The sequence below is a fragment of the Trichoderma asperellum genome, chromosome 3, assembly GCF_020647865.1.
Source record: "Trichoderma asperellum chromosome 3, complete sequence".
In the NCBI taxonomy this organism is placed as follows: Eukaryota; Fungi; Ascomycota; class Sordariomycetes; order Hypocreales; family Hypocreaceae; genus Trichoderma; species Trichoderma asperellum.
Window position 1 is genome coordinate 2,979,080 of NC_089417.1, and position 15,935 is coordinate 2,995,014.

The window sequence follows — 15,935 nt, forward strand, 5'->3', positions numbered from 1 at the left end:
TATGTGGCGGCGTACATTGTAGATAAGCAGCCATGATGCCAGCTGAAACGGCATCTGCCCCTCAGCCTTGCATGTTCCAGCTTTAACGCATACTTGCCATGCTTAACAACCAGTTTGATCGCTTTTAAAGCTTTTGAAATGCAATCAGCTAATTACTCTGATCCGTTGTTGCATTGCCTCCCCGAACGCGGCATTGCTTGGGGAAAAAGACCCTAGTGGTTAGTGTCATAGATCTAGTCATTCAGCTTGAAGGAGAGACACACAATCTAGCCACCAACCCACTAATACTAGTCTACCCCATTATCATTATCCCCATGCCTATGGGGCCTTTCCCATGCGGGGTATGCAAGAAGTTTGTGGACCGGTAGTTAGGCTTGTACTATTACTACTACTACTATTACCATTGTTCCAAGTGAAGATAGAAACATCGTCGCACCCCAGGAGCATCACGCCTCTATCATGATCGATTTTGTTGCCGGCGGGGAAGTCCCAGCCTATCGTCCATTCCAATGCCTCGTCTGCCAAAGCCGGTTTACCCGACATGAGAACCTTAAGAGACATGCTGCACTTCACGCACGCTCGCATGACAAGGCGGCGCTTCCATGTGGTGTCTGCGAAGTCACTTTCTCACGCCATGATTTACGACATCGTCACATGAAGAGGAAACACCCAGAGCACAACGATAGGCGGCCTGTAAAGAAGCCGCGATACCAGCAGGCGGCAACAACACAAGTGAGTGATGAAGGGCAATGTGAGGGAGGAGACGGGGCGCTATCTCCATCCTCTGCAACGAGTCGGCGAAGTTCGCCTCCTCAGCAGTCGGGCGATGAAGGTGAGGTAGAAATGGAAAGCGGACTATGGCACACGGAGCTACGGTACGAGCAGTATCATGTCGATCACGGACATCCTGGCTGCGCAGAAAACATCTATCTTCCGACAGGCGCGCCCACCAGCTCCGAAGACGGCAATAGACCAATTGTCGCGGCCCAGCTGATGCCGCAACTGCCCGTGATCAGGACCGAATCAACATGTACCGACGATAATGTTCAAGCTGCAGCTGTCTTGGAACAGAACCTGTTGATGGAAGCGACATTTCTCAAGCCTCCGCTGCAGTTTAGCACCGCAATGCATCCGGTGGCAATTTCGCCAACATCTTCATTTGACATCCGATGGCCTAGCTTTGACTTCAATCAAGATGTCCCGGATAGATTGCTATCGAATGACCGCCCCCGGATACATGATGATTGGTATCCCTCTGTCTCGCAGGTCACCGAAGGCTGCGATCTCTTCTTTACCTACGTCTCGCACTTCGTCCCCTTTCTACACCGGCCCACATTTGATGCCACACTCGTTGCTCCTCACTTGGTCCTTGCCATGCTATCCCTTGGCTATCAATACGGCGAGGATCCAGACCGCAGCGACCAGACAGGCTCAGGCGCCAGCTTATCAGCGCGATGCTACCATCAAGCTCGGATCCTTAACGCCGCTGAAGAAGAGAGTGCGGATGATACGACTCAAAATATCCTCGCTGTTCAGACGTATCTGCTACTTCAGATCTGTGCTATGATGTATCTATGTGGTAGTGACTCGACGTATGGCCTCAGGATGCACTCCAAGATGATTTCCCTTGTTCGGGCTGGAGGACTAATGCAACCAGTAGCAATGCAGTCTGGCACAGCAGAAAATCTAGAGTCACTGTGGCGGGAATTTATCAAAGCCGAGTCCCACAAACGAACCCTTTTTGCCGTACACCAGATCGATGCGCTCTGGTATCAGTTCCTGTCCATCCCGCGATCCATCTCGCATCTTGAATTCAAGCATGAGTTGCCCTGCTCGGAGGATACCTGGGCGGCATCCACACCCGCCGAGTGGGCGCATCGGCAGCTTGTTATGAGGCATCAATCTGGGCCATCAGTGCTGTATACAGACGCTGTCAGACGGTTCTTATCCCCCGAAGCGGACCTTGACACCATTCCAGCATTTGACCCGTATGGAGCTATCAACATTGCGCAGTTCCTAATCTCTAGCGCACGTGAAGTATCTGGCTGGTCTACCATAACAGGAAAGCTGACAATGGAGAGAATCAAGCCTCTGAGGTCATCACTCATTGCGCTCAGCCCCTTCATCCACCAGCAATCTGGAGCTGGAAACACAACACACGCAGCATTATGCGAGGCGACATGGGAAGCCGCCATGATTGAGCTGCAGCTCTGGTCGCCGTCACATACTAGTGGCATCGTGGAAGGGAGTATGGATGCAGTATTGAATAAATCGGTTTATCTGGCACCTTCATGTGAAATCCTATGCGAGTCTAACACTACCAAGGCTATCCAACCCCATGTTGATTGGTTCTTGCGCTATCTAGATTCAACACTCTCACCTGCCTCTGAGGCACCATGGATTGCTTTATATGCATACCGAGCTTTCTTGATTGCCTGGAACCTCTTACAGGGAAGCATTTCAGGCGCGATGCAGGCAATTAACATCCGTGACGGTGATGTGGAGGGAGCTTTGACGTGGGCCAGGAAAGTCTTTCAGCGACGGCAGCACTGGCAACTTGGTAAGCTCGTTTTATCGAGTTTGGATGCTCTTGAGAAACAAGTAGCTTCATGGCTTTAATTTAGCTGGAAGTAACAATCTAGATTCCCTTGTTGGAGATTTAATTTCGGCCTAGTAAATAGTTGACAGAAGGTATTCTTCGTATACTAACATAAGAGCATATTTCGATATTAATATTGTTAGGCATAGCTATAGGATTATATTATAATAGATTATATATTTTAATTCACATCCTTACATGCAGTATCCCTTAAGTAACATATATATGTTGTGATTTAAAGTAAACTGTATTCCCTAAATCATGAACAATATTATGAATTCTTGGTTTAAGAATTATTATAATTCTATTCAATCAGCAGCACGTACGCTAATATTTATAAGTTCATCCAAAAGTCGAGTAAACGTGGTATGAATCATAGCTACCGATGATGGACATTCAGAAAAAAATCCCCCCCCTTCGATAATCTCTATGAGAGACTAAACAAACATTTATTTGTGTATATTGCTGTCGATTTCTGTGTCCTTTTGGTTATCCGGCACTATTTTAGTGTCTCGGAACATGATCCTAGGAAGCCACCCATTGTTAAAACGTCAATATACCTCTCATCGGTAATTATATAGGTTTTTATAGACATGAAGTTAGCTATCTGGATCATATGAGGTAAGAAGAACTAATGTCTCCTGCATTCTTGCATACTAATTTGGCAAGAATCATACGTCATGGCCTTCTTATACACTCAGCGTTCTAGGCCACAAGACCTATGTCGTCACAACGCCGGAACTATCCCATGCTGCTCTAAAATCCAAACCAATGTCTACGGATCTTTTAACTAACCTCATATGGCGCCCCCAAAATACTGAGTCTGAGCAAAGATTCAGGCCATCATTTTTGTATCGACTGCACAGCCTCGAAAGAACGATCTGAGGAGTTTAGTCACGCTCACGCACTTGCCCCTGGCTTGAGTGTAAAACATGCAGGGTCAAATCTGTTCAGATGTAGTGGCCGAAGTTATCAACACTTTTAATGCCAATTGGACAATAAAAGACATGTACCAATGGCCCCGAGATATCATTACACTGAGTACAGCTAGTGACTTGTATGGACCAAAAAGGCCCAGCGGCTCTTGACAAAAGTGATGAAATGTATGTTAATTGACTATATCTCTTCTACTATTACTGACAGGGCGTACTGCTCCTACTTATGCCTAGTAGCCGGATTAACCCCTGCCCTATTAAGTACAGCTACTTGCTAAGTCGGTGCCCCTATTTTCAACAAAAAGCATTATTCAAGATATCTGGTAAGATAGCTCAAGATTCACAAAGATGTTCTATTACTCATAAATTTGCAATTATATTACATTTGATGAGAACCAGCTACAGCTTAGCTGGGGCGTCCTCCCCAATCTCATCGCATCTAACGGCCGTCCGTATCCTTGACAAAATCTCCAAAGCTTTCCAAAAGGTCGTTCAAAATGGAATGAACAATCTTTTCAGTGATGATGTGAAAACCGCCATCGCCACAAACCGCAAAATGGATGTCAGTGTCGAGGATTACTATCGTACCGAAGCGTTCAATATCTCTGTTGCTACTGTACTCACAGCTGCTATCTTAATACAAAATTTCCTTGCTAATTTACATCTATTACAAGCCCTAAGTATACATTAGCGATGAGTCGACAAGAATCATGTTCGATCCATCTCGACTCAAACTTGGGATTGATGAGAATCATCATCGATCCGTTACGATCCAGGAATATCAACTGGATATATAAGTTCACTTCTTACACTCATTTAGATAACTTAGATAGCCAGTTGTTAATAGCAGACTCAAGATTGGAAAGCACTACTAACTATCTAGTGTACGGTTCATCACAGTTGCGTACCTAGGTCAACAATGAACCGTATCACTTGCCTTGGCATAGCTTTATATGCTAATCAGAATCGAGGAAATGTTCTGGGAAGACAGAGGTTTTCTAGGGCGTCTGTGCTATGAACTGCTCAACTGCTGCCCACGTTTAAAAGACCAGATGAAGAAAAAAAGGCTTGATTCGAAAGTTCACTACGTTTAACTATGATTCATTACCTAATTTATACAATTTATAGCCTGGAACTTTTAACCTTGAATCTCATGATTGACTCCCAGCCCGGATAACACCTCTTGGATTCGGTTGCAGCCGTAGCTATTGCTAAATAAAAGGAGCCATCAGGACTCGACAAAGGATTCGAACAAGCACTTGACTAACAATAAGTAGACGGCAAAACACTTGCTACAATGGAAGAATACAATACGTATTACCGACGTCAAGGAATATAATTTGATGAAGATATTTAATAGACAGATTTGCTTGTGAGAATGCAACTTGTGGTGGCTTAATAAATAACAAAAACTTTTAAATGGTACTAAATACTCCCAAAATTAACATTACCACCCAAACGCCTCTTCAAAATACTCAACTGCATTGCTCTGATTGCCCATTGCCCGATACGTCGCTTCCCTGGCCGCATCTACCATCCCACTGGGACCACACGCCATCACAGCTAGCCGTGATCCAGACTCGACAGCGGAAGCCGCTGCACTCTCAATGAGCATTGGGATGTCAGGCCTGCCCATCTTGATGGTTAAAGAATCGGCCTCGTGTATATCATCGGTCGCCTCTTTACCCTTAAGCACACCATTTCCTACAGTCTCTTGGCACGCATCTCCAATTGAGATTTCGTCTGGAGACGGTAAATCTAATGATTCGATCGAAGCCTTTGCAGAATCTGTGCAGTAAAACATACATTTGACCTCGTCCTGCATAAGTGCTGTTGCAAGTTCCCGCTGGGCAATCCGATGGAGATAAGCTTTTTTGCGATCGGCCCAAACTAATGTCAGTCCACGTATGCGTGTCTGGCCTGCAGCGACCCGTGAGACATGATCAAGTATATAAGGAACCATGGCCGCAATGCCTGACCCCCCTGCAATAAGAAGGACCTCGTCAAACGTCCACAAGGGCTCGGCCTTACCGTACGGCCCTTCGAGGAGGATAGTCTCCCTAGAGATTGCAGAGAGTCTGGATGTAGATTGGGTCTTCAGACAGATATCACGAAGGCGGCGAGTCCAACCATCATACGGGCGAATCCAGAAAGAGAGAATGTACTCGTTTTCAGCCGCTGCATGAATTTTTGAAGGCTGATTCGCTGTGCTATTCGTGGTCAGAGAGCCAGCTTGAGCCTGAATAGTTTCTTCCGTAGGCTTGCTCCAATATGCCAAAGTGAAAGGATGATTCTCCCAGCCAGTGAAGCGGAATGGCTGGTACAGATAATAGTGCTGACCAGGTCTTGGCCTTACGTGGGTGTTAATTTGAATGCGGACAATGTTGGCGTCTTGGTCGTAGGATATCGCAGCAACACTACGATGGAGTCTCTTTTTGGACAGCCGAACGTGGAGATTGCAATAAACTACCCGAACAATCCTCAGGAAACGGTCAAAACTCCAGATGGCAACGAGAGGCCATAAGTAAGGATCGTATTCTCCATCGAATATGGATGTGTGGCTGTTATAGAAGTGATAATTAGTACACAATAGAAGTTGGGCAGCTTCAATTTGATCTGGGAATACATACTAGAAGAGAGCGATAATTACCACGATAGATAAAGTGATATGGATCAGAAGGAAAGACTCATAAATCTTGCGACGGAACCAACTGAAGGAGAAGAGAACGATAAAGCTCATTGAAATCGTTGCCTGAAGCATACCAACATCAGCATATAAAGTCATAAATGCCAAGGACGCTTGAGAAATGGCGATCAGAAGCAATATCTTACCACAACTCCTAGGCACCACCAAGCCTCATGGAACGATTCCCGATAATCGTCCGCTGGATTTGACCCCATTATTAAATGGTCTCTGTATAAATATCTCAAGCATGGATAGGAACATACCGAAGCCCGCTGTAAAGTAGAAAGCCGTATATCCAATAGAATGGAAGATAGCTTGCACTGTCGCTATGCGAGCGATATGTCGGTGGAAGAGATTGAATGTAGAGAATTGCCAACCTGTTAGCCAGATAAAAATATTATTCCGGCCGCTGAACATCCATATCAAGGGTAAATTGGCAAATGCCAGTATGCCTGTTCGGTCGGCAATATATCTCCATATCTGAGGGGCAACCGCAGACCAGCTTTTTATCAGCCGCTCGTTAGCCTTCTATATCTCACAAAGAAGTTTCTTTTTGTTCGCATAGGCACTTACTAAAGGTTACCCTTGAATCCACGGTAGTTTACACAACAAAGTACAAAATTGACGATCCAATATGACAGCACAATGAATGCTTCGATGCGAGTTGGTATGGTGCATCCGAACAAGAGCTGGCTCCGATAAGGAGGTAAAGCGCTTGGAGTAATAAGGTGTTTCCGGATCCATGAGTATAAGGATGCAATTGGGCGGTTTTTTTCTGTTGGTTTCTCCCGACTATCTGCCAACCCGGTGTCCTCAGGGCCGGTAGATGAAGGTGACAGCCGGCTTTCATTGATCAGGGTGATAAGTCGGTGCAGAGCTCCAATGACGAGAACACCGCCCCAGAATCCATACATTGCGAACCTGCAGTATTGAAAGCATTAGCCTTGCTTTTGTCAACCGGTAGCGTAAGATAGCAAAACTAAATCTCACCCATAGGCAATATGCGTTCGGTGCTCATAATCCCATGCATCCTGGTGTGGTCTTAGTAACTCTGCTAGATATCGAGACAATGAATATGGTATAATTGAAATGGCAAAAGGCGTACCTCTGTGCGGTAACCCAATTCAAACCAATCTCTGGAAATCAGAACCGGCGTCGTGAGGTTAGTCAGAACCCTCTTATCATCTTGATCGAGAATAGGAAAGCTGTTAACTGCTTTATCAGTTAAATTCGCAGCCAAGTCGGCCTCTGGAATGAGTTCTACGCTGCCATAGCTCTGACAGGCCAAGCCGAAGTAGGCGAGCCCGGGATCTAGGTCATTTGGCGGGCAATATGCCCTGGAAATAGCGTAGACAGAAGTGGCTTTTAGCGGGTTCTGGCAAAGTCCCAAGTAATAGTCACCGTATCCAATGCCTTCGAAGTTGAGATTTCCGATAATACCAAAAACAGCCGCAACACATTCCTGGTGGACCGCGACTTCAAGAGCTAGTCCATGCCAAGGGAACAGACCGACAACAGCCAGGCCGACCTTGAGGAGATGTCTTATGGCTATCATAGTCATAAGGCTTCCAAACCCTCGATAGCTGATTTGTCTTCTCGGGATCTGCGTGAGCTCTGCCTAGATTTGAGTACCGAGAGTCACACGATCAGCTTGGCAGCTTGGCAGTTTCCATGCGGAATCATAATATATAATATATAATCCTCCAGATCACATGAACGTATCCGCTCATGCAATTCTCGGCTTTTCTTTTAATTTTTTTCTCAAAATCTTCCCCCCACAACCGAGGGCTCTCTATTCCACTTAGTCGACATTCATGCATAACCCAAACTCCATTAGCCATTGGGCTAGCACGCCCTTTCGCAGTCATTTGCAGGCTTTGGAAGACTACATTCAGCTCATGGAAAAAACTTTATTGAAGTGGAGGTATGATCCTAGATATGGACTCGATCGGCGGTCTAGATCTCGTATTAAATGCCTCGCATTGAAGTGACTCAATATTTTAGCTAAGGATGGACTGATTTTGATCTTATCAGATGGATAACTCGAGTCATCAGATTAGATTAGATCTAATACCTAAATGTGATTGGCCCTATACGATGAAGGCCCACTTGAATACCTTACTATACCTTACCTAAATAGGAACGCCGGCGTCTTTCTCCATCCCGTCTTTACTCTCCCTCTCTTAGTTATAAGGTAACGGACCCATAAAGTGGTCAATAGTCGGATTGTACGTTCCGGTTCGTTCTCTAGATATACACTAAATTTTCAAGAAGCTGTGTCTCTAACTAAGAGAGCGACAGATAAATGTCCTGGGGCATAGCTGAGGTTTTTAGCGGGTTATCAAACCTAGTTATAGTCTAAACTAATAAATAAGTTCAGAACACTAAGCAATATTCATTATCAACGAGTAATAAAGGTATCTTCGCACAATGTCATACATACAACATAGTAACCCTTAATTATACGTAATTGCTCAAGTCGTTCAAGGCAGGTTATTAGTAACCAAAACTAACTTACGGCATCGCGTGAATTCCATGTATAGTATTAAATGTAATTTTTATTTTAAAAAAAATGTTATAGTTTAGAGGCACAACCCTGTTGTGAAAATGTAAAATTTGCCTCAAGTTGGGCGGGGCCCGAGGTTTCAGATCCTTCAGATATGCAGCTAAATGTTGATGTAACTATTGATCAAAAAGACGCACTAGGAGAAGATAAACGAAAAATCCAAGGTGTTGCCCGCGATCTCTCGGGACCTGAAAGCGGAATCCTTTCCGATAAAGGTGCCAAGGACGTGGGATTAATCATGCCTACCGCCTAAAGCGCCTCTTTTATGTCTGTGAATATTGCATTCTCGTAAGCTTCCGCAATTAGCATTGCAGAGGATCTACCTAGACTTGAGCTGGGCCAAGCTCTTAGAATGATACCACAAGACAGAGGCCGAGCAAGGGGAGAGTATTGCTGACGTGGTGGCCGCTACTCTTAATGCCTTAAACTATTTATATCTCAACGCTATTTGTTGCTCATTGATGAGGTAGAAGAGAGTATATGTGTGTTCCCATGTGGTTGACTCTGTAAACTGGAAGCGACCTAAATTAGCTTAGAAGATGTCAATCCTTCAGATGGATCTCCTTGCTGCCAACTGGAAGTGGGCTTAGGCTTTAGTTCCACGAGAAAATTTTGCTAAAGTAATCTAAGCTTACTTCGGCTTGACTCTAAGAAGTATTTAGCGTTCAGATGGGTCAATGGTCATGCGTAAACCTGGTAGTGGCGATATTCTCATCCCACCCGTTATTCCTTAGGTTGGATAGTTTGTTAAACACCGAGCTTCGGCTTCGGCTAAAAAAATCTTCTGTCATACATGATCTCTTTACCCGGTCTGGATATGTATGGAGCAAATGTTATAGGCATTCTAGTTACATTTGAGAAGAACAGAGGGGCAAGGCATGATACAGTTAACTAGGCGAGTATTGTGAATTAAATTGTAAAGATACGCACAGAAGACCAAGGTTTCGGCTGCGATACTAACGATCAATCGGTTATTTGTGCTTAAGATGTAGTTATTCCTCTCTTTTCCCTTTCTCTTCTTCTTCTTCTTTTTTTTTTTTTTTTTTTTTTTTTTTTTTTTTTTTTTTTTTTTTTCCTTCTTCTAAATTAAACTGTACATTAAAATTGAGGATTAGTCCTTACTCGGTGTTGGAAGCAATAACCAAATTCTTCAGTTAGCTCTCCATTAAGGTGTGTATTCCAAATGCTCTGTTTGAATAATTGAAGACTCGTATAGTTTTGGATTGTCGATGCGGTGCAAATTCCGCCTCCCTTTCCATGTCTGCATCCATGTACACATCCGTCTACAAGGAATAATTGGTCCTCATTCCGGCTTTGCGATTTGTCTAAAGCTCTCATAAAGCATGCAAAAGCAGATTGAGGCATTTTGTGTTGTATTCAGCCAAACAATGTATGTGAGGCTAGTTGTAGGAATCGTACCAGTTGCGGCACCGGACGCTGTGCTGGGTGATTCTACCGGCCATGTCCCTTAGGGCTGCGAAGAGACCTCGGTAAGATTCATAACTATACTGACGACAAAATTGCCTTTTCTATATATATATATAGGACTTTGCAATTCATTTTGAATTACTGTAGTTAGACTATACTATCCATATTTCAGTGTATTAAACTTGTATATTAGTCTTTCCGTAGATTCCGGCATGAAACAATCTTGCCGGTATATATTATATATATCGATCTACGCATGCGATTTCTCCCTAATATACCTTAAATACTCGTCTGAAGGCTTTTATTACACAACGGTTGTGAAACTTACGAAGGAAAACTTCAAATGAGCTTCTAGGCACTTCTTTCTCGCAGTGGGAATCAACTTTAATGCTGTACAGCTAGGGCTTCTCCTTTTAGTGTCACTTGAATATGGATTATAACATGAAATTGAAAAAAATTCCATCGTTTCCATATCCAAATGGTTGCCTGAGCGTGGGATGATTGGGGAGTCAATGTTTGCAGCTTACGATTAATTTAAAAGTAACTCATTTTCGACGCTGCAAGTATACCCATCTTTCAAATATCCAACAGATTAACCACTAAAAGGCTCCGTACGTGCGGGGAAGTATTGGGGGATTATTTATACTGTGTCTATGGCATCTGATGGGCTGGATGCCGCGCTTCGAGGTGGCCAAGCAGCAATCAACTACAACAACACCGATATGATCTGCTACAACTGGAACGGAGCGCGTTTTCCTCTGCACTCTGCAAAACATATTGAACCAAACCTTCAAGCGCCATGTCGGCAAGTAGATTGGCATATTACGGACAAACGGCACTAGAGCTCTTCATGGCCTGAATTCTTCTCACCTCTTCCGACTTCAATGCCGTGAAGGCTTTCTCAACCCAATTACCTCGTCATCAACTAATATTAAACCAGAAAATCTGGGAGCACAAGTTATTTGCAATACAGCTTCAGTCGGCGTGCACGCAGTGCAGCAATTCTTCTTTATCATGGCGATTAAATTCGCAAGCCAGAAGTTCCGGATATTCTCCCGTCGCTCGATCCTCACAAACGACTCGATACGCAAATGTATTATGCTATATCTTCTTTTTTTTTTTAAAAAAAAAAAAAGCCTTATGCTGCGCAAGATACGTCTTTGCGTACCAAGAAGACTGGCGCCTTAGTGATGGACAATTCGCCCTTACCTGGATGAGCGGCTGGTCTTACCAGTTCATCGCCATCGAGTTAATGGATGCCGTTGCCGCATTCCCCCCCTTTGCATGTGCGCCCTTTGTTATTACTACTTGGGTTCCCTTCAACATTTCTTCTTCTGCATTGAGTGCTAACCTTTGGGGCCGGGCTTCTATAAACTCATGTATGCTCTAGCGGTCGAATTTACTGAGACTTTCGTTACAATCACTTCTGGTGGAGCGGTCGATCATTATACCGCAACTTGCCTGTTTTGTTTGCGCGGGCACTACTGCTACAAGCGTTCGCTGCCCCAGCGCGGCGAATATATATCGCTACCGAGTGGCGAGGAAGTCCGAGAGAGGCGAGGGGAGAATAGAGTAGAGTCGCTAATTAGCGCACTGGGGCCAACGCAAGGAAATGGCGAGAGTTATTGGAGCCTCAAACTATGTAGTTGGAAAGTAAAGAAGCCAATGGTAATTCTAGAAAAGAAAGATGGCTTATTTGAACACTTCTTTGGTCTCTCATTTCTGGTTCCTCTTAATTCATCTGCCTTCATATATACGTTATTAAAGCGGGAATCTTTTGTTCCTTAGACAACGCCTGTCAGCCCCCCTCAAGACATTACTGAAGTCTTTTTGATAATTTCCCTTTCGTTTAGCAAAATAGAACGCCTTGTAGTTTTCGAACTTTCTGTCCTAGCTGCTAAGGAACAACGTTATTCCATGGTGCGTGGGCTTGGAAGGGGTATATTTGACACTTTGGTCAGCATTTAACTACCTCTCTACCAGACTAATGCCTCAAGGCGGTTTATTCGCATCTTACCACGTATTTATTGAAAATTTTAGTAATGCATCTTGAATGTAGTCACTTTTGATTCGTTTTACTCCAGATGAACTCCTCAAAAGCATATTTGCTACTAGCCTTCCGGCAACGGACCTCATTGCGGCCATCAACCAGCTTACTACACCCACATCTTTTGAGTCACTTTAAGGGAATAACAAATCCCGTCTCATCAATATCTATTCGCAGCCACTCTAACATGCCCCCAAAATTAAGAGAAAATCCAAAGATAAGTTGTCAATGTGGCACCATCTCCCTCACAGCCTCGCGCGCTGAACCTCTTGGCAAATATGTATGCCATTGCACAGAATGCCAGAAACAATCGGCTTCTGCATTTGGTATCTCTGCTCTCTTCCCATCTGAGGGAATGTGGCCATTCCCCAAAGAATTACAACAGCACATTGGCATGTGGGCTAGGCCAGCGGACTCGGGCAACACAGTAGAGTGCTACTTCTGCAAAGTGTGTGGCGTTCGTATCCTGCATCGGGTTATCTTCAAAGATGGTACACCTAGGCCCTCACTTGCGGTGAAAGGTGGCTGTGTCGAAGGTTTTAATATGGACGGTGCCAAACATATTTACACAAGGTCAGCTTTGGTGCCTGTGCCGGAAGGTAGTGATCTAGGAGCACCACGCGTGAAGCCATGAATGTGGGGTTAGTCTGAATAAACCTACGTACATGTATTCAGATGGGAATGCAGGCTTGTTGTGTAGAGCCTGATGACCGTATGAAGATGAGTCAGGCTATAATTATTCACGAATAGTATAGCCAATGACTGAGATGCTTGCTTACAATGCAGATGAGTACTCACAATGGAGCAATGGAATAACTGCTATATACAGTTTCCAAACTAACAGCGTGTGTCACTTGAGTTCATGTGTACCATTTCGGCCCTGGTTCGGATGGCAGTACATCGCAGAGGTAGCGGCACTTCTTATCACAGGAAATTTTAAAAAGCAGCTCTAGCAACGAGAGTTCATTGTAGAGTCCATATAACTTGCGAGAATATGGACCCGGCTGAGCTAGCTTATGTCGTTTCTTGCAATTTGGATGGTATAGTGTATCATGGACTAGCGTTTAACGAGCGTCCGTTGTAAGACAGACAATATACATTTATCTACATTGTAGCGTAGAATGCTGTTGTCATTAGCTAAAACTCACAGCCCTCATTCAAAACGCAAAGCGGATATAAGTCTCTATCTATATAAAAGATATAAAAGAGAAAACTTAAATAACTCGAAGCAGATGTATTTTATGGAAAGATTTATCTTATGCCTCTATGATCTATTCAATCGTCCATTTTAATGCAGATTTGCAGAGTAAAGATAAATAGAACCTCTACGACTTAGTCCAAGGATCATATGTAGAATACCTCACGCTCGACCTCTACTGGATTTACTATCTGCCAGAAACGGTGCTGCAGAAGACAAACGTCACAGCATCCAATTCAGCTCACGGTTAACAATGTTGAATTGGCATCTGTCAGAGGCACAGAAGCTAGAATGCTGAAAGGAAGCATCTAGGTTCCAGCTAGTCCTTTGTGGCTTAAACGAACTATTTAGAGGAAGGGTTCCCTTCTTTGTCCAGGGAATTCAGAGATAAATACAGGTATTATTGTGCACCTAGCAGCAGTATCGTAGCTACCTGGCTGCCCTGAAACCTCTTTGACTTCAGCACTCTTCTCTTTGCAATCTAAATTCCTTCCCCCAGAAAGCTCTACCTCAACCACAATCAACAATATCTGCCTCGCCATCAATTGGGCCGCCGCCGAGACAATTGCGAAATGCTGCCTGCTGTCTTCAGGGCTGGCGCGCGTCGGCCTGCTTTCCGGGCTCTCTCTCTCGCGCGCGCACCCGCCCTGACCTTGACCCAATGCCTCAACTGTGCCCTCTCAACCACTCGCACCCTCACCACCGCTTACTCGCCTACCTCGGATAGGACCCGCGAGATTGTGGCTCAGACTGTTAGCAGCATTGGCAGCAAGCGCGAGGGGTGGGTCGTCGATGCTGCGGGATAACGAGTGCCTGGGGAGATTTGACTAATTTATATCAGCCAGCAGTACCTCAAGCTTTTCACCACCGTCTCCTACCAACAGTTTGCTGTCATCAAGGTTGGGGGCGCCATTCTTCGGGATCACCTAGACGACCCCTGTAGAAGTCTTTTGTTCCTCTTCGAGCTCGGATTATGTCCCGTTGTGGTTCATGGAGGCGGTCCGCAGTTGAATGACTTGTTAGAGGCTGCGGGGGTGGTTCCTGAATTCCAAGACGGAATAAGAGTAACCGATGCGAAAACCCTTGGCATTGCGCGAAAGCTCTTTCTGGAAGAGAATCTGCGACTTATCGATCGCCTGGACTCCCTCGGTGTTGCGACACGCGCTATACAGGGGGCGTCCGGGGCAACCTACCTCGATAAAGAGAAGTGGCAGTACGTCGGTAAGATCACCGAGGTTAGGAAGCAAGCCATCGAGAATAGTATTTCTGCCGGATATATACCTATCCTTACTTCAATGGCTGAAGGGGATGATGGTTGCCTCTTAAATGTCAATACAGATGTTGCGGCTGCTGAACTTGCCCGCACTCTCAAGCCCCTAAAAGTTGTCTATCTATCTGAAAAGGGGGGCCTTTTTAACGGCGATGGCAAGAAAATCTCCCAGGTCAACCTTGACGAAGAGTTTGACTACCTGATGGCCCAGCCCTGGTGCCGTTATGGTACTCGCCTTAAGATCAAGGAGATTAAGGAGCTTCTCGATGACCTTCCCCGCAGCTCGAGTGTAGCGATTATTCACCCAAGTGATCTTCAAAAAGAGCTTTTTACTGACTCTGGTGCTGGTACACTAATTCGCCGCGGTGATAAGATCCAAAAAGTTACCTCAATCGATGAATTTAATGACATCGAGAAGCTAAAGGCTACCTTAGTCAGTAACTATAAGGGCCTTGATGCTGAGGCTGTTGTCGATCGATTTATCGATACGCTAAAGGAAAAGAAATTTACGGCTTATTGTGATGATGCTATGCAGTGCCTAGCTATTATAATGCCCAAGGGTGAGAGTCAAGATATAGCGACACTTGCCGTTCTAACTACTACTAAGTCTGGCTGGCTGAGTAATGTTATGGAGAATATCTTTACTGTTATTAAGAAAAACCACCCTAAGCTGGTTTGGACTATTAGCGAGGAGGATGAGAACTTGACCTGGTTTTTTGAAAAGGCTGACGGGAGCTTTCTTAAAAATGGCAGCGTCCTCTTTTACTAGGGTTGTGACTTACGCTCCGAGGCTCTTGTCCCCATATATGAGGACTTTATATCCAATGGACGAGCCATGCTCGGCGGCGCTAACCTCGAAACACTCCTTCGCTAGGCTGATCAGACTTCTGCTTTGTCGGGTAAAGGTACAGATCCCTGGCTAAGAAGGATATATGCCCGGGAGATGGTAAATAGTAAAAGTAAAAGGTCTGGGAAGTTGGTGGATATAAAGGGCAGACTTAGGTCTCGTTAATTAAATACTCAAGCATGGCTTTTCGTTTTATTCTTTTGAGCTTTCATCCAAATCAAGGGAATTGCTTACTCTCATTGTATTCGAGGATGTCGTGTGTGGCCCTCGTTGTCTTGTCCATCTGACTTACACAATGGGGTCGAAACTACCTGTTGGGCTCTGACCCGTACAGATATTGACCTTTTAACCTTCCGTAT

General features: G+C 44.8%; 3 protein-coding genes across 3 annotated transcripts; 2 read left to right on the forward strand and 1 right to left on the reverse strand.

Moving 5' to 3' along the window:
- Positions 1–398: 398 nt before the first annotated feature.
- TrAFT101_005586 (uncharacterized protein) lies at positions 399–2,754 on the forward strand. The gene has a single exon (XM_024908670.2). The coding sequence runs from the start codon at positions 460–462 to the stop codon at positions 2,617–2,619; it is 2,160 nt and encodes a 719-aa protein (XP_024757213.2). The 5' UTR covers positions 399–459; the 3' UTR covers positions 2,620–2,754.
- A 2,227-nt stretch (positions 2,755–4,981) lies between these two features.
- TrAFT101_005587 (uncharacterized protein) lies at positions 4,982–7,781 on the reverse strand (the record flags this gene model as incomplete). The annotated part of the gene is made up of 7 exons (XM_066127523.1): positions 4,982–6,095; positions 6,165–6,286; positions 6,367–6,419; positions 6,484–6,722; positions 6,794–7,141; positions 7,211–7,251; positions 7,326–7,781. The coding sequence occupies 7 exons, from the start codon at positions 7,779–7,781 to the stop codon at positions 4,982–4,984; spliced, it is 2,373 nt and encodes a 790-aa protein (XP_065983634.1).
- Positions 7,782–14,031: 6,250 nt separating this feature from the next.
- Positions 14,032–15,498, forward strand: ARG6_1 (Protein arg-6, mitochondrial; the record flags this gene model as incomplete). The annotated part of the gene is made up of 2 exons (XM_024910142.2): positions 14,032–14,240; positions 14,301–15,498. 2 exons carry the CDS (start codon positions 14,032–14,034, stop codon positions 15,496–15,498), a joined length of 1,407 nt encoding a protein of 468 aa, XP_024757209.2.
- Between the last annotated feature and the right edge of the window lie 437 nt (positions 15,499–15,935).

Excerpts from the sequence above, each read along its gene's own strand:
- TrAFT101_005586 (XM_024908670.2), top strand. The coding sequence starts at position 460 with ATGATCGATTTTGTTGCCGGCGGGGAAGTCCCAGCCTATCGTCCATTC.